At 38.7% G+C, this 24,131-nt stretch overlaps 2 protein-coding genes across 2 annotated transcripts; one reads left to right on the top strand and one right to left on the bottom strand.

Annotated features, from left to right (window-relative positions):
- Positions 1-3,800: 3,800 nt before the first annotated feature.
- On the bottom strand, positions 3,801-5,306 carry LOC108598907 (mediator of RNA polymerase II transcription subunit 15). The gene is made up of 2 exons (XM_017985670.2): positions 5,049-5,306; positions 3,801-4,888 (listed from the first exon to the last, which is right to left on the bottom strand). Exons 1-2 carry the CDS (start codon positions 5,179-5,181, stop codon positions 4,011-4,013), a joined length of 1,011 nt encoding a protein of 336 aa, XP_017841159.1. The 5' UTR covers positions 5,182-5,306; the 3' UTR covers positions 3,801-4,010.
- A 10,976-nt stretch (positions 5,307-16,282) lies between these two features.
- On the top strand, positions 16,283-18,794 carry LOC108600669 (protein extra-macrochaetae). Its single transcript, XM_017988365.1, is given in 4 exon segments — positions 16,283-17,148; positions 17,150-17,195; positions 17,198-17,236; positions 18,428-18,794. Coding segments are annotated over 4 exon segments (606 nt in total). The 5' UTR covers positions 16,283-16,660; the 3' UTR covers positions 18,461-18,794.
- Positions 18,795-24,131: the final 5,337 nt, after the last annotated feature.

Raw genomic sequence — 24,131 nt, 5'->3', positions numbered from 1 at the left:
ACATTAAAAAGCAAGTTTCTCAGGTGTTTAAAAGCGTTTAAAAAGAAAACCGACGCGACGCAGACGCAGACGCAGAGGTTGCTCCTAAAAAGCAGAGGTAGAGGTTGGGAAAGAAACGAAACAAAAGCAAGAAAAATAAAATAAAATAAAAAGAGTCTGGGGCCGAGACAACAATAAACGCAGCCGCGTTGCCAACGCCAAGAGCAACAAGGCAACAAGTCAAGTTAAAAATACTCGGTACTTTGGCCAACAGAGCCAGTTAAAGCCATGATCATGATCTCCACATACAAATGTTGTTGCTATTGCTTGCCTGCCACAGAGCCATGAAAACTGGCGACGCCAACGATGGCGCGACGCGTACGTGAAGGTTGCCACAGCCATGTTGGAGATTTACTTAACGAAATCAAGAGGAAGCGCGTAGGATCGACTGTTAACCTAGCTGTCATACAGCATTGATTGCTAGCAGGCAATGTGTGTGTGCAAGGCGTGCAGCTGCAGGGGCGGGGCGGGGCGGTGTAGCAGCCAAAGTTGTAGAGCCAACAGTTGGCTTGATTGCTGAGCGAGCGAGCGAACGAACGAACGATCGAGCGGATTGGGTGGGGAGGGGGTCACATGTTGTGTGCGCTTGCGAGTGACTCAGCGAATTATTTCTACCTCCAGTCCGCCTGTTCGCTTAACGATGTGGATTTCAGATTTTGTATTCGACATTGGTGAGGGGCCTCCTCTGAGCCTCTTTTGGGTTACCCAAAATGGTAAGTGCCTTGTTTTGATTGGTTCGACGAGCTGCAACTGATTGAGCACCAACTGATCATTAGGGCTGCCAACTCCACATACTCTATACATAAATGCAGAGCCTAACAATGCACTCACTCCTTCACCGAGGTGTCAAAAGCATTGACAGCGGTGCTGCAATTAGATATGCAAAAAGTCTGATTGATGGCGCGGCAAAGAAATTGCGGGTTCTTGATTTCTGATTGCTGATTGCTACTTGGAGCGCTCGCTCGCTGATTGGGAATATCTTTTTGTCTGAAATCGTTAGTTGAAATATAGTTTGCCTTATGTATAATTATGCGTGCACCTTGAAATTCTCACACATATCATTTAAAAATCAACTGATTTCCATGAAAGCTGTCTGCAGGTCTTTTTGGTTTTAATTTAATTTAGAAAAGTGTAAATTTGAGTTCGATTGGGTGCCAAATCTAAATTGATTTTTACGTATCTTGCTGAGCAAGGCTTGGTTTCTTCTCTTCTTGTATTAGAATCTGATCTGATCAGCTAATTTAGTTCTTTGTTTTTATATTATGTCTGAGGATTGAAAAGGAATAGAAAATAGACAGAAGTGTCTTATCAAGTGATGTCATTTTCTTTTTCGCGGCCTGAAATTCGCATTGAGTTATTACAAAGACATAACTAGATTATTTCTCAACTAAATATTAAAATAATAATTATAATTAAAATATAAATAAGTCAGCTGAATTGGTTTTATATTTAAATTGATCGAGTAATATAGTAAATGGGTTTTGTAGAGTCTTATTCAATTCTTTATCTAAATTTTATTTGCTGAGTAACCAAATTTAATTTTAGAAACTAAATAAACAGCATAAATTCTAAAAAAAAATGTACATATAAGAAAATATAAATAGTATTTATTAATTTTCAAAATTTCTAAACTCATTTTGAATGCTAAAATTTCCATTGGAATTAGTTCATATTTCTTGCTGCTATTCATTGCTTATTATTTTAAAATTCCTGTTAATTAGCCTTGGATTTGAGTTGAGTTTGAGCTGTGAGCTCGGCTAATTTTCTTGAAGTTTCTCTACTTTTATGGGCAACACGTGCAACTGAACATGTCTGAGCATGCGTCACTTTGCCGTCGTTCATTGAATTTCGCTTGCATGATGCGGCGTAACAAATTGTTGCAAGCCGCAGTACGGCAGCAAACTAATGCGTAATCTATTGACGATTGAAATAGCTGTAAGGTGAAACATCTGCACCTGTTGTGGCTTTTGTTCTATGGGCCATATGCAAAAATGGCAAAAGGTGTTAACGCAGAAAGAGCGAGAGCGAGCGAGAGAGAGAGAGAGAGAGAGGCTGGGAAACCCTTTCGATGAATTGAGCAAATTCTGGAAATTCCGCAATATGCAAACGTCTCAAGCAAAAGCCATAAAGCAGTAACAACAACAACAATAACAGCAACAAAATAAACAAAGGTGCATTAACAATGAGCTGCGATTTTTAGCACCTGTGTGCTAGAATGCACTTGCAACAAGCAACTGGACGCATGTGGCAAAGCCGCTAAGCCGCGCGGCAATCTCTACAAATATTTGACGTGAGCCTCTGAGCATAGAAAAGAAAAATTTGCATTTGGCGGCAAAGAAGAAAGCGGCACACACACATGCAACAACAACAACAAGAACAACAATGTGGCAACAACAATAGACTAAGCAGCGTTAAAATCATTAACACTTTGCTTAGAACAAAGTAAGGTTCAAGCAAAAATCCATCAAGCTGTGCCTGTTGTGCTGTCGGCAGTTTGAAAGTTACTTGCCACTTGGCATTGATTTGGCATGTTGCACACGTAGCAAGAGCGGCGCGGGGGCCAGGGGCTGCCACGTAGCGAGTGACAAATGTCAATTTGCATTTTGTTTAATTTGCAGAAATAAACCAAAAGACAAAATCAGTAAAGACAAAAAAAAAAAAAACAACAGCGCACACCTTAAACAATTTGTGTGTATGTTGCGCCTTTTTGTTTTGTTGGTTGGTTGGTTGGTAAGTGGATTGCTGTAGCCAACAAACTGGCAACAAGTTCACCTCATCAGGGTTTCAGCATTCAACGTTGTTCAATGTCAATTTCGATTCGTCATCCGCAGCTGCGTTTCGTATGTGAGATGTTGACCCCCCCTCGCTACCGCCGCTCCCAGTTTGTTGCCGCTTTTATGAGCATGTTAACTTTGGACTTGGCTTTTAACACAGGACCACCGCCGTTGACCAGCCAAGCAGCCAACCAAGCCAACCAACTGGCTTGGGGTTCATTCTACTGTAATTTATTGATATGCGCTCCACATGTCTGTGTGGGCCGCCGCTCCATAGAGGCTAGATTACGAGCTGAGAGGCTGCGGTTGCGACTCCACTGTGCAGCTGCCGCTGCTGGCATTGAACGCCCACACATATGTATGGCTATATACTTATGCATATATCGCCGCAGACATCTGTAGCTTTTAGCTTCCTCTTGACATTTGAATGATGCAGTCAGTTGTGAAAAATTTCCCCATTTAGTTTTTATGTAAATTACACACAAAGTGTTTACTAGTTTCAATTTTCCATTCTAGTCATAATTTACAGTTAAATTTAGCTGCTTGCCACACCTGTGCATATGACAATCGCTTTGCTCTGCTGCTGCACCTTGAATTCTTTTTTTGGTATGCAACATTTACAGTTATGTGCCACACACTTTGAACTTTTGTGCTAAGAATTGGAATGCGGCTTAAGCTTAAATTCTTTTTAATTTAAATCAGCTATAAAATATTAATAACTTAGTAGATACGCATTAAAAAAATTAATAAAATATAATTATTTTAGGCAATTATAAATTGCGCCAAAAATATATAACAAAATTATAAAATATTTAAATTAACACATTAAATTAATATAAAATTATGCTATAACTAAAATTATATTTTTTAATTCATAGAAAAGCGTTAAATCTTTATTTTGTGTTGTGAATTTATGAAAAGCAAACATTACATAAATTCATTTTGAATCAATTACTCAATTTCTTAAAGTGTACACCCATATATATATTTTATTTTATTTAAAATCGCGCAGAGAACATTTATACAAACACAGTTGAGTATTGAGTTTTATTTGCTTAATAACTAGACATCAATAAAATGCAATGTAAGGAAATCATTTGTGTACCACTGTGCGCCACACACTGTCCAAAACCTCGGAGCGACAAAACGTTGGGAGCGATATATTGAGAGAGAATAATTGAGAGCGCGCGAGTTCACTTAAATCCAATTTATGGAGCTGCTGCACACTTGGGCCTGGTCCAAGGCCATTTGCTGTTGGTTCAACAACATTACCGATGGCTGTGGCGACTCCCGATGTTGTGACGGCTGCGGCAATTGCTGTTCGTATTGCTGCTGTTGTTCTTGTTGCTGTTCTTCTTGTTGCTGTGGCACAGCCGTGCCCTGCATTGTTTGCAACAACACTTCGCCCACCTTGGCGCGAAATTGTACATTTTGCAGCGGATCCATTTTCTTCATTACCGGCAAGAAGCTAATCAGAAAATTGTAATCCGAGTCGCCAATGTGCAGCGAGTTCTTGCAACGCACCAAATCCTGGCTGGTCGACTGTATCAGCTGCTGCTCCTCGCGCTCCAAGTTTTCCAAGAAGCTCACCTGCTCATCCACACGTCTGGCGCACTGACAACTGCTGGCCGCCGCCGCTGCCAAGGCAGTGCCCTGCGCAACAGCCAGGGGTATGCTGGACGGTGTGGTGGTGGTGGCTGCTGCTGCAATCGCTGCCGCAGCTGAGCTTGTTGCACGCTCCTCCTCCGCCGCCGCGCTGGCCAGCGAAATGTTGTGCGAGAGCTGAAGCAGCGCCTGTGGTGTGACAATGCTTTGAAACTCCTGCATAAGCTCATCGTTGTCCGCCTCCATTTCATCCACGGCCTGCTGCAAGGGCATGGACTCGCTTACACTTTGATCGCATTCATCATCCTCATAGTTGCTGCTATCGTTGCGATGTCGCACGCTGTCCAGAAAGTTCATCTCCTCAGCATATATCCACTGATGTGTGGGCGACGAATGCAAACTCTCGCGTCGATGCACTTGCCGTCGATAGCTGCAGCGCAAATTCTTCCACTTATTGCGGCAAAGTTCCACTGTGCCAGCAAAAACGACAGAAAGAGAGTGAGAGAGAGAGTAAGAGATTGAGAGCGTGAGAGAGCGCGTGCGCACGTGAGAGACAAACAAATATTTTGCTAGCTTGCATTGAGCGAGTTTTTTATGTGTGTGTGTGTGTGTGTGTATCAGCTGACTCACCCGGCTGTCCTACTGCATCCGATATGCAGCGCCACTGACGCTGCGTTTCCACACGATTTGCACGGTCTGGATGGGCGTAATGCCAAAGAGCTGGACGCAGCTTTACCTCGTGGATCAGCCTATGTAAATCCATAACCACAACATTTAAACATCAGCAGCGCACTAAACTCAGTAAACAACAAAACACGTCACAGCAATATAAAAAAAATAAAATAAAGTTTTTTTTTCCACCGGCAAACGGCCAGAGCGCTGCCAAACTCTGAGAGCGCAAGTTCTGGACTGAGTGCTTGGCTCTCTGCACAGCTTGGCAAAAAGCATAAATTTTAGAGCAGCGCGACAATATATTCGTTGCTGTTCTTTTTGTTGTTGTTGGGATGTGCTAAATGTGCAGTTCGCTGTCTGTGAGTTACATTGATTATAGCAACAGCTTCGTTAGCAAAAGTTTTAGAGCATGAGAGAGCGCAAAGAGTGGGAGAGCGCAAGAGCGCGAGAGCATTTGCTTATCTCTGTTTGTGTGTTTTTGTTATGCGCTGTCGCGCTGCTGTTTACCGTTATGGCTACATATATTAATTGTGTTTGTCTGTCTGAGTTTTTGGCGTTGGCGTTGGCGTTTGACTTTGCTCTCGCGCTCTTTGCTTTTTGCCTTTTGCTTTTGCCAGACATTGAACTTGTGCTTTGGCTTATCAACGTCATTTGCCCAGCGCACAGTGGTGCACATATGCTTGGCAATAAAGCAATTTATTTTATGCCTAGCTTAAGCTGCTGCAGTTGCTCGCACATGTTGCTGCTGATTGCAAGTGGACGCAATTATGTGTTGCACACTCGAGGCCCAAACATATATCCATATGTCGCCAGTTTTGGACTTTCGCTTAACATTCCGTCGCTGTGTGTTGCAGCTGCTGTCAATCTGTTGGCCGTTTGCCCGTTGCCCGTTGTCTGTTGCTGCTGCTCCGCTTTCAAAAAATTTCCATGTGTCATTTCAAAAATGCAAATATGGACATGATCGCGCTGCCAGACGCTGTTGTTGCCTCTGTTCTGTAGCTGCAACAATGTGCGCGCTGTCTGCTCAACAATCGCCAGCTCCTCAACTCCCCCTGCAGCACGCGAGTACACTTGGAAAAAATATATGCAAAATATATTTTAGAGTGAAAGGTATTTTCCATATATAAAAACATTTTTAAATGTTTTTATAAACGTCTTTTTATTTATTTATTTAATGTCAACTATGAACAGTCGACGATTTCTTACATATATGATGTGCTAATAATTTGTTGTGTTTAAAAAAAGTTCTAAGATAGTGAATTAGTTTTTATAAAGAGAATACTTGATTGAATTAAAAAACAACACTCACTATATAAAAAACATTTTCGAAATTGATTTATACAAAATTTTTTTGAAATCCTATACCATAAAAGATTTCCAATAATTAAAAGAAATTTTTTTAAGAAAATATTTGATTGAGGCTTAGTAACTTTTACAATTCAGCTTAATGTACAATTTTAAGGTTAGCCTCAAAATATTTCTTTCGAATATGCGCTAAAAATGCATTTAAATGAATTTCTTAGAGTGTATGTTGCCTTTAGTTCGTCAGTCTGTTGGACTGACAGCTAAGTGACGTCTAAATTTCGAACAACAAAATGATTATGGAGCCATTTATGCATGCGTAGCATCGATCTTGAGTTGAGTTTGAGTTTTAAGCTTTAAATCGATGCCCACTGCAAGTTGTGATCACTGTGATCAGTGAACTCAGTTGTGATCGTTGATCGCTGTGTTGTGACTGTGGCTCAAACGCAATTGATTTGTAGCCAAAATGAAACGAGCGACTAGTACCGAATGCAAAATCTACAGGCAGCTGCTACGACGATCGTCAAATGTTTGTATTCAAATGAGTTTGGAACTTATGTTTATTACCAGCTACAAATTTATGTGCGCTTTGTGTTTGGCTTAAGCCAAAGTCGAGCAACAAGTCAATCTGTATAGTAGAGATATAAAAATCAACGAAATAGTTATAGATAAAAATAAGCAGCAGGTAATTGAGAATTTTAAACTATAGTTAGTGTTGAGTTAGCGCCTGTATTAAATTAAGTTAAACAAATGTGCATAAATGTTAATGCTAATGCACCATAAATGGCACTTGACGATTGCTCGTTGAAAATTGTTGCTGTCGTCGGCATGACTGTGATAATTATAATAAAAATAATAATAAAATGTAAGCAGAAAATTTGCATGCTTATGCCGACTTAACTTGGCTATAAGTCTTGGCCAGCGACAACAATATGACAGACAGACAACTTGACATTGTTGCTGCTGGCGGCAGCAACACGCGCCAGCAATACAATGACACCCACATGCTGTTGTGGCAAGTTGTAATTGTTGCAACTGCATCTTCATCTGCATAGCAGCTGTTGCTTTTTAAGGCCATGTTGCTGTTGCTGCTGTCTGTCTGTCAACGGCAACAACAACATAATAAATCGCTATAGATAAAAACAGTTAGTTGACTTTGACGCACTGCGAATCATAAAAACTGACAACAAATTGATTGCCAATCAACAACATGAACACGACAGCAACACAGCAACCAGCAACAATTGCAGGTGTCAATGAATGCTGCGCATAAGGCAAGAGCCGCAGCTTGTGGAGAGTTTACTTACAGCTAAAAAAAATAGTTAATTGGCTAATGCCAATTGCTGCTAATGTGGCCAGTTATTATGTCAAACGGTCAGCAAACAGCAACATTTTTACTCATGACTTGTCATGCAACAACAAGAGCAACATGTTTGGCCACAACAAGTGGCAAGCTCTGGCTGCCTGGCTGCCTGGCTGCTGCTATCGAATGTTACAGTTTGCCGACCCACACTGACTGCAGCTGCAACCAGCACAGAGTCGTCTATGAATTGAAAGATGTCCAGCGCACATGTAGAAAATTCCAATTGCAATTAAAAATATTTACAACGCAAATGCAATGGCAGCCGCCAACGATCGACAGCTTCGACAGATCATCCCAACAGCTGCGACTGTTGCTGCAACATTGGCAAGTTGTTGATTTCACCAGCAAAGCAAATACAATTGGCAACTGCCACAATCTTTCACAGTCTTAACTTAACGCACAGTGTTTTTAAAAGCGCAAACTCTATTTTCTTTTTTATGGTCGCTCAAGAGGCGTAGAAATTATTTATGTTGATTGTGATTTTAATGCCAATAGTCGATATAATAAAAATGCTTATCGTTAAATCTCAGCTAAGCTTAAGAGCTGCAAATTTATTTAACGCAGACATTTTAAAGATTTCAACCTAAAGTACTAGCAATCGATTCAAACTTTGAATTTGTTATAAACACCATTTCAATATTTGAAACTTTAGTTATCTAAATAATCTAGCTATAGACTCAAAATCTAAGCAAGTTTTGCTGTTTTTGTACCAATTATATTTTGAATTTATTTTTCTTGGCCTATGCTGCTTTAAAATAATTTTTAAAATTTTATTTGTGACAAAGATCGTACATAAGATTTAAAGAATAATGCCTTAGCTAAGTTTTTTTATCATTGCAGTCGATAAATATTTGTAATTAATTTTTTTAAAGAATTAATTTTATATTTAGTACGCATTGCTTGGAAATATTTTAAGGCTTTTTCTCTATTAATATTTGCTTAGCTCACTTATAACAAATTTAGCTTTATGGCAACAATTATTAAATAAATATTTGTATATTAAATTTTTTAAAGAATTTAATTTTATATTTAATACGCATTGCTTGGATATGTGTTTTAGGCTTTTTCGCTCGCTATTAATATTTGTTTAGCTTTAGTTTTTTTTTAAATTAATTTTATATTTATATATTTTAAGGCTTTTACGCTATTTATATTTATTTAACAAAGTTAAGCTTGATGGCAACAATTATTAAATAAATATTTGTAATTTAAATGCTGTAAAAAAATTAATTTTATATTTAATAATTTTTTCGCTTTAAGCAAACTTTAGTGTATGCTAATTATTTTGAAAATTAAAGCTACAGTTCGCCTAATAAAGACATATAGTCTAAAGACTAGCCGTGCTTAATTTTATAGTGCGCAGCGATCGAGCATAAAGCATAAATTGAACACCACTGTGCTTGAAGCGCAGCTTGCCATCGATCCAGTTAACAAACTAAATGTGTGAGTGTGTAGCTTAACTAACTGGCTGGCTGCCAGTCACTCCCTTGCTGCTGCTCTCCTGGTGTCCAGTTGGAGTAGATCAGCAAGCAGTTGGCAGCTGCGTGGCCGTTAGAAATGCTAATGAAAGTCAAGCGAGCGGCACAAGCAGCAATCAGCCCCGTTTGCCGCCTCAAGAGCAGAGCTGTGGCATTGGCATTTGGCAGCAGCTGCTGCTGCTGCTTCAACTGCGTTGCAATTTGATTGCATGGGCATAGAAAGTTGCTGGCCAGCTACCGTTTTGGTAGCACACACACAGCTGTGACTGTGTGGCACAGACCGTATTGCAACATCAGCAGCAATTGCTGCCAAACTGCGACATATGCGTCGCATTTCATCATTGAAATGTTTTTCCTTTTTAGCGCGGAAATTCAGCACACGTGTCTCTCCCTCTCAAGTTTTTATGATGCTGCAGCTTGCGGCTTCCTGCAGCAGCAGCAGCAGCGACAGCAGCTTGCGGCAAGGACGTTTAGTTTTTGCCTGCAACTCCCCTCGATCTCGCTGCGCACTCTCATCATGTGTGTGACCATGTGCTGTACTCTCAGCGTCTTTTGTTTCAACTTCACACATGCAACGCAGCCGCGACGCCGCTCGACTATCGACAGCAGCCGGCAGCGCAGGGGCAACCAGTTCGCAATTGCCGCATAATTTTTATGGCATTCTGACTTCGCACATGGCCAAACGCCTCAACGCTTACACAGCTGATCATATTTTCTATACTTTTTAACCCCAAAAACCTAAAAAAAAAACTGAAATATAAAAATATCAACGTCAAGCAATCTGCGCGAAACAAAAACAAAAGCAATGTAAGCAGCGCGCTTCTGTGCCGAGCATGGCAAACATGTGCGTGGAATGCCTGTGGCAGCTGCTACAGCAACAACAACAGCGACTGTGACTTATCTGCCTCTTGCCGCATGTGCCATGCGGTTGCAACTTGCAAGCTCTTGCTGCTTGCTGAGCTGATAAACTAAAGAAATCTCTTTGTGGCCCGCATGTTGCAGCTGCAGCTTGAGATGTGGGCAGCGGAAAATGCGTCTGGGAAAATACAAAGAAAAGTTCATAGCTCCTAACAATGTTAAAGGGTTAGCAAAGGTTTATCGACTGAGATTTGCTTATTAAAAATATTTTTATAATGTGTTAACATATTCAAGCAACTCCCCAGTGCATAGTTTGGATTTATTTTTAGCTGATCTTAGCGCTGAATCAATTTCTATATAAATTTAAATTTATAAGTATTTTGTATAAGCCAAAACAATTGAAAAAATATTCTAAAAATTGCACTTAAGCCAAAACTAATGCTAAATGCGCAATCTTCAATCAAATTTCATTGAAATTTATTTAATTAATATGCATGTAATATATATTTTAAATAACCCTAAACAATTTATAAAAATATTCCAATCATTCCAATGTTACTTTTCTATTCAAATTCTCAGTACTCAATAAAATTTCTATACACATACATATGTATGTTACATATATTTTGAATAAGCCTAAATAATTTATAAAAATTATCCACTCAGGCTTACATTCAATAAAATTTCTATAAAGTAGAATCAATTAAATACTATAAAAATAATTTAATAAAGTAAATTATTGCTGCAAAACAATTAAACAAATATTTATACAAACTTCAGTTGTTTTCTCAATAAAATTTCTATACAAATAAATGAATTAAGTAAATTAAAATTAAACGCATATTTTGCTACTTTTCTATTATTTTGTTACTTTTCTATTATAATTCTTAAGCCTCTGCGCATATTTATTTCAATGTCAGCCTAATTATTTTATCCAATGCATTTGTTTAATTATAATATTAGCGCTGGCTGACTTTAATTTGAGTTTGTTAGGCGGGCTCAAATTACAGTTTACATTTTGCTGCGGCCTGGCTTCATGGCTTGGCTCAAATGTCAGCTTAGCGTCGTTGTCAGCAGCAAACTCAACAGCAGCTGTTTGGCTCATCCATCATGTCTCTAGTTTATCTCTACTATATTTTGCCTACTCATCTAGGCTGCAACCTGTGGCAATTAGCAACTGGCGACAAATTGTAGAGAGTTCGAAAAACGAAGCAAGGCAAATCTTTTGACCACCTGCTGGGATTTTGTGCGAAAATGTTGTAGCTTGGCTTTCGGCCAAAGTGCATTTTGTGGTAACAATATTTATGCCAACTACCTGTTGCGCTTGGTGTGTAGTGTCGCGTCCAGCTAATGAAGTCGCTAGCAGCCAAATGACTCACTCTTCAGACCTCAGACCTTCTTTTCTTTTTCATATTTGCTCAACGCCTTTTTGCCAAATCTGTTGGCCAGGCTTTCTAGCCGCTGCTGCTGCTGCTGCTGCTGCTGCTGCTGCTTATCGCTGCTATCATTAGGCGTGTCTAGACAGTTGTCGCCGGCTGCGTAATGAGCAGCGTATGTAGGTTCTCTAGAGCAGCCCACACGGACTCACGAACAGTGAGTGGCATTAGTTGTGTGACCAAAGCCAGTGGCAAGCAGTTGGCTTCAATTTCAATTCAGCTGCTCCCAATTATAACGCCAGCAGTTTTGGTTAATGCATAAATAAGAAGGTCACTTTGTTATATAAATAGATTGATGAACAGTTAAATACCCTAAGTTAATTTTAGTGTAAACAAAGAGACTACAAAATATTTTAAGCACAATTCTCAGCATTTAATTAGATTAGATTAGAAATAAAATATAGCAAAATTATTATAAGAATTATTGTAACATTTTTTTTTATATATTTTATATATTTTTAAATTTTAAATGCCACAATATTAATGGTTTGAAAAAAATTTCAAATTACTTAAACAAATATTTATAAATATTTTGAATATTATTTAGTCTACAAAATATTTTGAATATGCTCTTAATGCATTTGATTAGTTTAGATTAACAATAAAAAAATAGCAAAATTATTATAACAATTTTTAACAATTTGATATATATTTTTAAATATTAATGCCTACGCATATTTTCATATAAATAGTTCCAAAACCTAAAATTTGCTTAAACAAATATTTATAAATATTTTGAATATATTTTTGAGCTGCATTTATTTTTTCTGCATAAAGTCTAGCATACCCTATTTATAAATTTTTGTAAATTACAATCGTAGTAGTTTATCAAAAGCCTGGTGTGGTCCGCTGGCCGTTGCTATTGCCGGCTGCTTGCTCTGAGGGGCTTCCCACTTGGAATGGAACGCAACGGCGGTGGCGGCGGCTGCAGCACAACGGTAAAAATGCAATACAAATAACGGCAGCCGGCCAAAAGTGCAGATGCAACTCTCGCTTGCCTCGATCGACGTTTTCCCACTCAATTAGGGTAGCAAAAATATAATATAGTGAGAATTGAGGCGGCTGCGCACATTTGCCTAAATACGCTACCCCCGTGCCCGTGCCCCGTCCCCTGCTCCTGTCGCTGTCCTGCCGTCAGTTCCAGTTTCAATACACAAAAGCAACAAAAACAAAAAACAGAAGAAGAAAAAAATTGTTATAGCATATGTCGCGGCGTCGCGTTGTGGCGCAGTTGTTGTTATCCTTGTTGTTGCCTTTGCTGCGCATTGTTAATCGTATCCTGCGTAATAGCATAATAATCCCTAATCGCATCTGATCTGTTCACCTGGTCGACAACACAAACTCATGCTCGCTCGCTCTCTCTCGCTCTGTCTCTTTCTGTTTGCCGGCTGCATATTTTCATCGATATGCTTTGGCAGCTTTACAAATAACGCGTCCTTTGTGCCGCATTTGTCGCCATCCTTTTGCTTGCCAAACTACTAGGCAGGGGTTATTTTGACAGCAGTTCATTTGCCTTCGTCCTGTATATGCAGCAGTGCCATTGACATTTGTCATAGTCTCTAGTACTCTATGGCTTGTCTCTTTATATATTTTTTTTTGGAGTAGCAGCTCTCGGTTTCAATGTGTCGACTTTTATTTGGCTTCTACCCGTTTCGACTGCATTTGTTGTGTTTTGTGTGTGTGTGTGTGAAACGCTGTTTTGTGGGTTCTTGTTTAGCTTGACTAATGACAATTTACATTAGCTGCTATTTAGCTGTACATGTTTATTCAGCGTTTGTGCTTGCGGGCAATGTTGACAATAGATAAATTGAATTTTGATTGGCTGCAAAAAAATTCTTTTTAAATTGATAATAAAATAAAAGCAAGTCGTTTAGCACTTGCATAATATTAAGTGTTTTATTGAGTAACATCATTATTTGTTGCTTAAACGAAATATATTTCTTCAGCATTTATAATTCTTAAACAGTGCGTTTAAATTGAATTTTATTATGCATTATTTTGTTGTTATAAGTAAAACTTGACTTAGTTTTAATTGCATTGCCAACCACTGTGGCTTGCTAGCTGAGCAAGAATTTTAGCTAAGCGCCGTTATGCAGTCAGACCTTGCTCAATATAAAGCATGCTAACTCGCTTACACACACTTACACGCATGCAATTTGCGCTCTCAACTTAAACAGTTACATTAAGCTTAGCACTCTCTCTGCTTAACGCACTCTGCTTTGTATGTCGCTCTCCCAACTAAAACCGCCACCTTAGCATAAGCTCACATGCACTTGCGCTCTCAGCTTAGGCAACAAAGCAAAAGAAGAAGCAGCGCAGCAGCAGCGCAGCAGCAGCTTAAATTGCCATGTCAGTTATATTTCAGTTTCCCACGCAATGTGGCTGCTTTGATTGTTTTTTTTGCATTGCGTTTTTTGCTTAAGCTAAACAAAAGCGCAAATAAAATGAAATTGAATTAGTATGCAGTTGCCATAGGCTGCGACTGCGGGCCGGATATGTTGCCAAGGCTGCGTTATGGGAATAGCATTGAAAAAAAAATGGCTATAAACAAAATGCAAGCTAAAAATATAATAATAAAAAAGTAAATAAATAAAGAAATGTCGCAAAAATTCATTAATGAGTTGTGCGCGTATGCAACATGTCAACGCTACACCCCCCTCCCCGCCCCACCACCACTTCCTTTAGCTGTTTATATTTAATGGCCTAGACGCGCTTGAGTGAATGAGTGACGCGTATTGGATTTCGACATGCCATGCACGCGGCATACACAAACTGCATATCTGCAACACGATCGAGCACAGCTTGCCCCCCTCCCCCTCCCTCTACACTCGAGGGCTCCAAACTAGTGCGCTGCGCTGATTGACATGTGATCGCTGCTCCGCGCTCTTTTGCTCTTTTTTTTTTAACCTGTTGCATCTGCATTGCCTTCGCTGCGGCTGCTCATTTGTCATTCATGCGAAAACACTCTGCTCCGCTTGTAAAGCAAGTCCAAGTCCTGTTCTCCTCATGTTTGGTCTTGTCATAAAATTATGATCGGTATTTGCGCTGGAAATTTGAGCTCTCGTCTGCAATTTTAATTTATATTATCTATTCATTGCACTGTAGTCTGCAATTTAAGTGCTTTCTGTTGTATTTCATGCAACACCTTCGCCTAATTTCGCTAGAATTCATCTGCGCGAAATTCCTTTAACGAATTCCGTAACAAAATCTTTTTGTTTAGCTGTTGCAACATGCAAATTGAGTGGCGCTAATTTGACGCCAATTTATGCTTGGGATGTTCTCTCCAGTTTGTTGCTGTTATGAATGAAGTACCCACGCCCTAGCCTGGCACCCCCGCCCCTGCGCCGCCACCGCTGCTGCAATAGACGTCAATTAGCACAGCGAGCGAGCGAACGGGGCCCCAGACGTGTCATTTTTCACAAACAACGAACGCCTCGCACTCACTTTCAATGAAACACATACAAAGATACTTCAACCACATTTCCTCAATGGTCTCAGCTCAGCTCAGAGCTGACGCTGACTCTGGCATCCAAATCCAAATCAAACACTCAAGTTGTGGTCTGTTGTAATATGATCATGATTTCATGCTCTCTCTAACAGAGAACCCCTACAAGTTAATATGTGTCTAGAGTGTCGTGCAGAGGGCGCCGCAGACTGCGCTGCTGTCGAGTCAGTAACTCAAAGATATCATAAACCCATATTAAGATAAACCACGAAACGAAAGAAAGCAAATAGCAGCTCACACACAATCGCTTGTAATTTTCATTCAAAAACTATGTGAGCTAACAGCAAGAGGCATAGAGAGAGAGATAGAGAGCGAGAGCATGCGCGCTGGTAGTTTGTGTAGAGCGCAAGTGCAACACAGCCAATCAAAAGTTGTTGTTGTGCTAGTTGGGGAAAGTCTACAAATGTTGTAGAGCGACTGTGTATGTTATGCTTGTGGACTCTACACAGTTGAGATTTGTGCATGTGGATTGAATTGTGGATGCTAGCGTAGAGTGGTTAAGTTGACAAAGAGTTGAGAGTTGAGTTGGCAGCTGAAATCGTAAGCCTGGGGAGAGTTGTAGACTTCAATTTATATCCACCATACACTTTGTGCATATAGTAGAGTCCACACTCCACTACTCTACTATGCAGTGTGGAATCTAAAAGAATAACAACAGATAGTTGCTTTAAATATAAACTTTAATAATTTCGTTTAAAAATCAATTTATATACTGCTTTAAATTTTATTCATTATTTATTATTTATTTAATTTACAAGTTTGTATATTAATAAATATTTTTATGCTTTTTACAGATTTTATTTTCAACATGGGGTAAGTCTTTTTAAATGTTTGCCCCTCTTAATATTGTATAAAAGAATTTAAGTCCAGCTGCTCTACACTCTTAAGACTCTACACTCACCACTGTTTGCATATTCCCCTCTTTGAGCTGAAGCATAACGTTGTTTGTCTTGCATTACTAAATGCAATTTTTATTTGTCTACAACATTTTATAGCCACCCCTTAAGTCTACACACACAGACTCTCACTCTCTTACTCTCCCGCTTTGCGATAGGCGGAGCTATTTTAACGTTCGTATAGCGCTCGTGCATTGTGACGAGTACGAGAGAACTTACCGCGCTACACTCTTTGCCTACAGCGAACTTAACAGCGCATGTTAACGCTGCGCTGCGAGAGCAACATACGCTGTTAACCCTCGGCTGGGTATAAAAGGCAGCGCATGAGCGAAATTTGCTCAAATTTGAATTTGTCGTGGTCGTTGCTGGTTGTCGCTAGTGCGCGCTAAAAAAAAATCAAAGCAAAAAGCAAGAGAAATAAATTTAAGCAAAAACACGCTGGATTAAAGTGTTTTATTGTTGATCAAACTAAACGACACAACGACAACGTGAATTAAATAAAGTGCAGTGTTTAAAACCAAAAACGCAACTCACAAGCTCGCAGAAAAGCAAATCAAACCAAATAAATAAAAAAGCAAGCAAGCAAGCAATAAATAAAAAGTGCACTGAAGTGAAGATATTTAGATATATCTTCTAAACGCAAACTAAATCGCAAGCAAAAAAGTAACCGGTACGACCGTGTAAAAAGCCGCCAAAATTCTACTCAAGGAGCGTAAAGCAATCATCTCCAAAATGAAATCCCTGACGGCTGTTTGTCAAACAGGTGCCTCCATGCCGGCCATGAATCCCAACGGTCGCATCTCGCGTCATCCGCCGCATCGTGGTGATGGTGAAAATGCCGAAATGAAAATGTATCTAAGCAAGCTGAAAGATCTGGTGCCCTTTATGCCCAAGAATCGCAAATTGTCCAAGTTGGAAATTATACAGCATGTCATCGACTATATATGCGATTTGCAAACCGAGCTGGAAACTCATCCCGAGATAAACAATTTTGATGCGGCGGCAGCGTTAAGCGGCGTTGCAGCAGCAGCCGCTGCCGGCGGCGGTCTCGATGATGACAGCGATGACATGGAGCTGGACGATAGCAATGATGTGCTGGTGATGCGTCTGGCCGCCGAGCAGCAGCAGCAGCAACAGCAATTGGCAAAAATCTCTAGTCCTGCGGCAAATGCGCGTATACCGTTAATCGATCGTCAGAGTCCAAATACAATATTGCCAGCGTCAGCGTCAGCAGCAACAGCAGCAGCGCCAGCAGCAACAGCAGCGCCAGTGCAGCAGCAGCAGCAGTTAAACAGCAGCTTAACGACGGTAAGTTGAAAGATTTATGCAAAATTTGCATTGCTAATATTAACTAAAATAAATTTGTTATTGTTGTAAACTGACCTCATTGCGCGCTTACACTTGAAATTCAAATTCTGCGTAGAAAATTTACATAGCTTTCTTTTAAAAAAATATATAAAAATCACAGCTGAAATGTTAAATGTTTGCCACATTGTTCGCACAATTTCATTTTGTTTTTATAGCGTTCATATATATATATATATGTATATATATTGTTGTCGCCGTTTCTTTCTTAACGTAGCTGTTAATGTTTTTTTTTTCTTGCTGTGCGGCGCGCTTTTTGTTGTTGTTGTTGTTGTTGTTTTTATTGTTGCTGTCTTCTTTCCCATTTTGTGCTGCTGTCTGTGATGTTTTAAATGAACACCTGCAGATACTTAAATTTATTTCATGTGTGACTATACACACACACACATACAAACGCACACATGCATACGCACACATGTATGAAGCTTTTAAAGCTTGACTTTGGGCATTTGAAGAATTATTTATTTTTTATATTATATTTGCTTCATTAGCGTTGTTGTTTCAATTTTTTTTGGGTAGTTCCCGCAGAGGTCGACTTATTATTAATGATGTGAGCAACAGGAACTGGTTATAAATAATATTGCTGTGCACTTTAATTTAATGTTTTGTCATAGTTCGTGCGCCAGCAATTTAGCGAGTATTGTTGGTGGTCCCCCCCCCCTGACTGACTAGTTGTTCAATCAGCGTCTGTGCTTAAAAAAAAGCAAGCAAAAAATAACTAAAAACATCTGCCTATATAGCTTGGCCCCGTATGTGTCACCGTGGCCGCAAAAATAACAAATTCTTCGCCAGAAGAAATGCACGTGTTCAAAATGTTCTCATTGCTTTTTATTTTTTTTGTTGCTTTTTTATATTTTGCTGGCGCACAGCTGTGCAGCAGTCGCCAGTCGGTCGCTTTCTATATCACACACACACACACACACTCATACAGCTACAAACGCCCTCATGTCGTCGCCCAATGCTTTGCGGTCACTCAAGCAACAACAACAACAACAACTCATTTGATTTTCTTAGTTGGCGCCGCTTCTTCGACGTCAACAAATGCAATTTTATAAAAAAAACTAGCAACAAATTAATTGTCAATACGTGTCTACAATTTTAACTAATTTACTCTCTGCTTCTTTCTCTTTGCAGCAAACAAGCGACAAGGACAGCAGACAGTCGTAAGCAGCAGGCGCCGCAGCAGCAGCAGCAGCAACTAAACTAAACTATACTATATTAAAGTTTATAATTATTAACTAATAGTTAGTAGCCCGTGTAGTACAGTCAACTCCACACTCAACTCAAAACTCAACTCAACTCAACTCTGCAAACGCGTGTGAAAGATCTCCACAGTTAATTAACAAACAATAAAACTACAGCACAGGCCACACTCATAGCTACACTACAAATTTATCAAGGCAAAAAGCATTTCACACAGTCCGTTTACTTTTTAGTTTATAAATACCTAACTAAGTAGCATTAATGTTTAAATTACAAGCACTAAACTTTAAAATTAATTAAACTACTATGCTAATATTAAAGTTACACACACACACAAAAACTTGGCAAAGCTTTAAAACAATTTAATTTTTTTCTATTTTATTTTGAATTGAAAAAAATGAAATTTCCTTTGTTTTTTATTCTTACTCTACGTTTAGTTTAAACATTAAAGAAACATGTTAATTATTTTACACACACACACACACACATGCAAAGCAAACAAAGCAATAAATACATGAAAACATAAATTATGCCGCTAACAAATTTTTTTCATTTCAATTGCAAACTATTAATTTAGCAAATATTTCCTATTATTATTTACGCACACACACACACACACACACACACACATTTATTTATATTTTCACACACACACATAACCTCAAAATGAACAAAACTTTTTCCTCTTTTTAAAAACCTTGCATATTATTATAATAATATATAAATATATAAATATATGTTCTGTGATCTGTAGCATACCTTTGTACAAAGTGGTTTTTAGCATATATTTTATTAACAATTTAACTTTGGTAAACAACAAAAACAAGTGCAAGCTACAACGTTAAATGTAATTATGATTTGTTTAAACAAAAACACAAAATTGTTAATATAACATAAAAAAATGAATGCAAAAAAAAAACAAACAAATAGTTATAACAAAAATAAATTACATAAATATAAAAAATTATGCAAAAAAAAGCAAAATGTGGTTTTACTTAACGCTGGCTAAATTATGTGGAAAAACTATGGAAACAATTTTCTCATGTAAACAAGTGCAGCGGGACAAAACGTAACGAGTTTTTCTCACGCATTGTTTGCTTCTTCTTCAAGGGTTTTCCAGGTAGCAAATGTTCCTTGCACGTGTGCGAAATGGAAGTTTGAGAAAATTGTATTTACTTTTATTTTATATTTTTTGGGTAAAACCCAACAACAAATGCAACGCAGCTGTGTGCGCAGTTTTTGTTGTTGTTGTTGTCATCAGCTGCGTTGTTGCTGTTGCTGCTGCTGTTGCTGCTGGCCCGTCGCCTATTAGCGTTAATGATTGCAGCTTACAATGCAATTGACCAATTGCCTTGGGGGCTGGAGCGGGGGACACACTTGGAGTCGCTTAGTGCCAGTCGCCCCATTCAAATGTCAGTTTGGCTCAATATGAAAATCACAACAACAATGGAAGCTATAGCTTTCCATATATATGTGGGAATTATTGCAGGTGTAGTTGTTGTCTAAGCAAATAAACAAACTAATTTCTCTAATTTAATCAACATTAAGTGCATTTTTATAGCAATTACTTATCAGTTGTGGCATTCACTGTTAATCTATTCAAATGCGTCTGCCTTTGGACAAGCTGTTGTCTATTAATATGGACTAGCTAAGGCTATATATAATTGTATTTTATTCAACTAGGCATCTCATTCAGTTAGATATAGTTTATATCAGTTTCAGATAAGCTATATCACAAAACAGCTTGTAAAATTATGGAAAACATCAAAGTATTTAAATTAAATTTTCATAAAATATTTTCAATACATTTCTTTTACATTTTTTACTTTTTTATTCATCTATTTAGATTTTTATGTGCAATTTATTAATAATTCTGAAATTTTTTTATATTAAGAATTATATTTTTACAATATATATATTATTACTATTATAAATACTACAAATATACAATAAAAATAATACACGAACTGAATTTAGTTTATAAATACATAAAAAAAATTAATAGTCTTATATTTTTTATGTATTTTTATATCACGCAAGAATCTAAATTCAGTTCATATATTATTTTTATTGTATATTTGTAGTATTTATTTAAGACACAACATTTATTTAGCTATTATTTATTTATTTCTTTATACAAATTAAGTATTTAATTTAATTAGTTTAGTATTTAATTGTTTTTCTATTTGTTATTTTATTATATATTTGTGTTTTTTTGCAGTATTATAGCTCTAAAATTTATTTTTAAATTTTATTTATATATTTTAAATATCTCAAAAATTTATTTGTCAGTTTAGCATAAACTTTTATTTATTTATTCACATTAAGTATTTATCAAAATTGATCTCCTATTTTTTTATGTAATTGTTTTTATTTTTTTGTTTAAATATTTTATTTTATATTATTTTTATATGCTCTTAAATTTGTTTTTAAATTATTTGAATATATTTTACATATTTTTAATATTTATTACTCAGTTTAAACTTTTATTTCACATGCATTTATTGGGCACAAGCCCATTTTATGATCTCTCCCTCTCTATTTCTCTCTCTATGTGTCTTTGGTATGCGCTAATTGTTTTCAGCCCCCAACCCTCCCCATACGCTTGACCATTAGCTTGGAGCTTTTGTATGCCTCAAAGTCTCTGGATTGCGTTTTGGGCAATTAGCGCGCCTAGTTGCAATTTTCCATGCAATTGCTTGTTATTATTATTAAATTGGTTTTATTTTTGTGCGGCTTGGCTGTTGTTGCTTTTTGGGTGCGACGAGAAATCAGTGAAACTTGAATTACCATATAAAAACCCGTGTAATAGTCAACAGCTGTGCAGCAAGCAGCAAATTTTTTTTGACATAATAATTGTCAAGCTGACATTTTGAACAACGCAGCTGACAGTTGAGAAGCCAAAGAGCCGAACGCTGGAGCCGAACGCTAGAGCCAGAGCCGAAAGCTGGGAAAGCTGCCAAAGAGTTGGGCCCCCCCGATGACGACAACTTTTAGTTAAGGTGCGCATTAAAAATTGCATTTAATTGTGATTTTCACACGAAACACAAAGCGCATGAGCAATTGGCGCCAGTTCAAAAGCAGCGTGAGAGAGAGGGGAGGGGAGTGAGGGGTGTGTTAAAGGGGGAGTTGCTAAAGTTGACGGCAATTTGTGCAACTAGCGGTAAAGCGACTGTAACAGCGACTAGCTATAGCAGCAGTTTGCTTGATGTTGTGGGGGGAGGGGAGCTGGGGTGGAGACTTTTGGGAAACACCTGCAAAACGCAAAACGCACCTGTTTCGCTAAAGCAGCAACTAAAACAAAGTCACAGACACCAAACCAACAACAATAAAGCGGACACGGCTCGGCAAGCTTTGCTGCTTTAGTTGCTGCTGCTGCTGTTGCTGCTGGGGGGTCGGCGGGGGGACTTTAGGGGGTGCATGACTTTGTGTAATTGAAGCAGCCGCTGCCGAGACTTGCAACTTGACTTTCTTGTCTACTTATATGAAACGTTCGTATGTCTGCGTGTTTAACTTTGTGTGTGAATTAGGAAATCGAAACCGTTGCAAGCAGCTGCAACTGCCGCCGCCGCAGCCGTAACTCAAAGCTTTTTTTTTTGTGTGTATGCGCGCATTTGCCTATCAAAACAACAAGTGCTTTCTCTCTCACACACACACACACATGCACACACCCACTGCTTGCATTGATTTTAGCTGCGTCATCGCCAAAATCAACTGCCAAATTGCAATCACTGGCGCTGCCGTTGCTGCCGCTTTGGCCTAATGACAGCTTTGGTTGCAGTTGCAGCTACCAGCAATAAGCACACAATTGTCTGTAGGTGCGGCAAGCGGCAGCGGCGGCGGCAACAGGCCAGCTGACATTTGATCGAAAGCTGCGGCAGCCACATGTGGCAATAAATAATGAAATTGTTGCACAAAAGCGAGGCGCAACGCTTTTGTGTTATGCATGTGGCAGGCAGCCAGTGGCATGCAAAATGCAATTGTTGCCACAAATGTGTTTAATTATGTTTTGTGACTTGCCGCTGTCGCTTTAACAGTGCGCTGTTAAGTCATGCAAATGCAGCTGTTAAGTTCGTATAGTTTAAATTAAATTGCTTTGCACTGTTTAAGCGTTAACATGTTTATAATAACATGCATCGTACTGTTAAGCTGTACACAGCTCTGTTAGGCTTTACACACTTAACATTAGCTGTTAGCGCGTTTATATGCTTATGTTAACCATATGTCTCGTACTGTTAAGCTGTAAACATGCTCTTCTACGATTCAAGCACCTAACAGCGCGCTGTTAAGTAATTAAAATGCAGCTCTTTAGTAAAAAATGAGTTTAAATTAAATTGCAGCACTCTGTTAAAGCGGGCACATGTTTATCTTAACATCCATTATACTATTAAGCTGTATGCGTAGCTCTGTTAGGCTTTACTCACTTAACATTGCGCTGTGGAGTAATTAAAATGTAGCTGTTAAGTTAAGAGTAGGGTTTAGCTTTAGATAAAAGAATTCTATTAAGGCGTTAACATGCTCATGTTTACATGAATCGTACTGTGTAGCTATCAACACAGCTCTGTTAGGCTTTACTTAACAGTACTACATATATTAAAGCGCTATTATGCTTATATACACATGAAGCGTACTGTTAGGGCTAGCTCTAAGACGCTGCAATCATTTAACAGTGTGCTGTTAAGTAATTAAAATGTAGCTGTTAAGTTCAAATAGAGTTTTGACTACCTAAAAGCATTCTGTTAGGGCTTTAACATGCTTATGTTAACATAAATTGTAGCATTAAGGCTTATGCCTAACTCTTCACTTGCCTAACAATGCGCTCTGAAGTCATTAACACGCTTATGTTAACGCTGCACTCACTTAACAGTGCGCTTTTAATTCATTAAAATGCTTATGTTAATATTTTATTAATAATTCCTAGCATCAATTGCTCTTAATTAATTCTGTACATTAGCTCTGCCACCTCGTTGTGGCATGCCACATGGTGTGGCGCATGCTGCTGCTGCTGCTGTGGACATAATAAAATGGCGAGTGTCAAATTGTAAATTAAATTAGAATTATGCATATTTCTTATCGTTGACGGCCAATTGAATTGTTTTGGGGCCCGCTGGCGCTGACTAATGCGCCACCAAAGTTGCTCATGATTGATACGCAAATGCATTGTGCTTGCAACTGCAACTGTGCAACACGCAAGCCGAGCGACCACCACCAGCTGCAACAACAGCAAACAGCGAGAAAAGAAACCACAGCCAAAGCCAAAGCGACGTTGATAAATGCCATCCCACGCCTTTAGCTCTGGTCAAGCCGCACAGCTGAGGAGGCGTGTTGCAAGTTGCTGTTGTTGCAGTTGTTGCTGCTGCCCCTGCCTGGGTTTCATTCATTTTCATTTCGTTTGTTGCTAATTGATTCATTGATCTTGGCGATAGAGCCGCTTAAATTTTGCTTAAAGCCGCAGCCACACACGCCAAGCTAAAAACCAAAAGCACACAACACAACACTCGTTAAATAATTCTTCCAAAACAAAATCCACACCCCACTTCCCCCTCTCTGCTTAGCTGCAGTCATTGGCACGGCTTTGGGTTCCACTGTCCAGTGGCCGTCAATTGTGCACAAAGACATTATTAGCCGTCTAGGA

Source organism: Drosophila busckii, chromosome 3L (genome assembly GCF_011750605.1).
Source record: "Drosophila busckii strain San Diego stock center, stock number 13000-0081.31 chromosome 3L, ASM1175060v1, whole genome shotgun sequence".
In the NCBI taxonomy this organism is placed as follows: Eukaryota; Metazoa; Arthropoda; class Insecta; order Diptera; family Drosophilidae; genus Drosophila; species Drosophila busckii.
This window is presented reverse-complemented; position numbering and strand designations above follow the sequence as displayed.

Excerpts from the sequence above, each read along its gene's own strand:
- LOC108598907 (XM_017985670.2), bottom strand. The coding sequence starts at position 5,181 with ATGGATTTACATAGGCTGATCCACGAGGTAAAGCTGCGTCCAGCTCTT. Across the intron at positions 4,889-5,048 it reads GGATGCAGTAGGACAGCCGG|TGGAACTTTGCCGCAATAAG; the intron begins GTGAGTCAGCTG and ends TTGCTGGCACAG.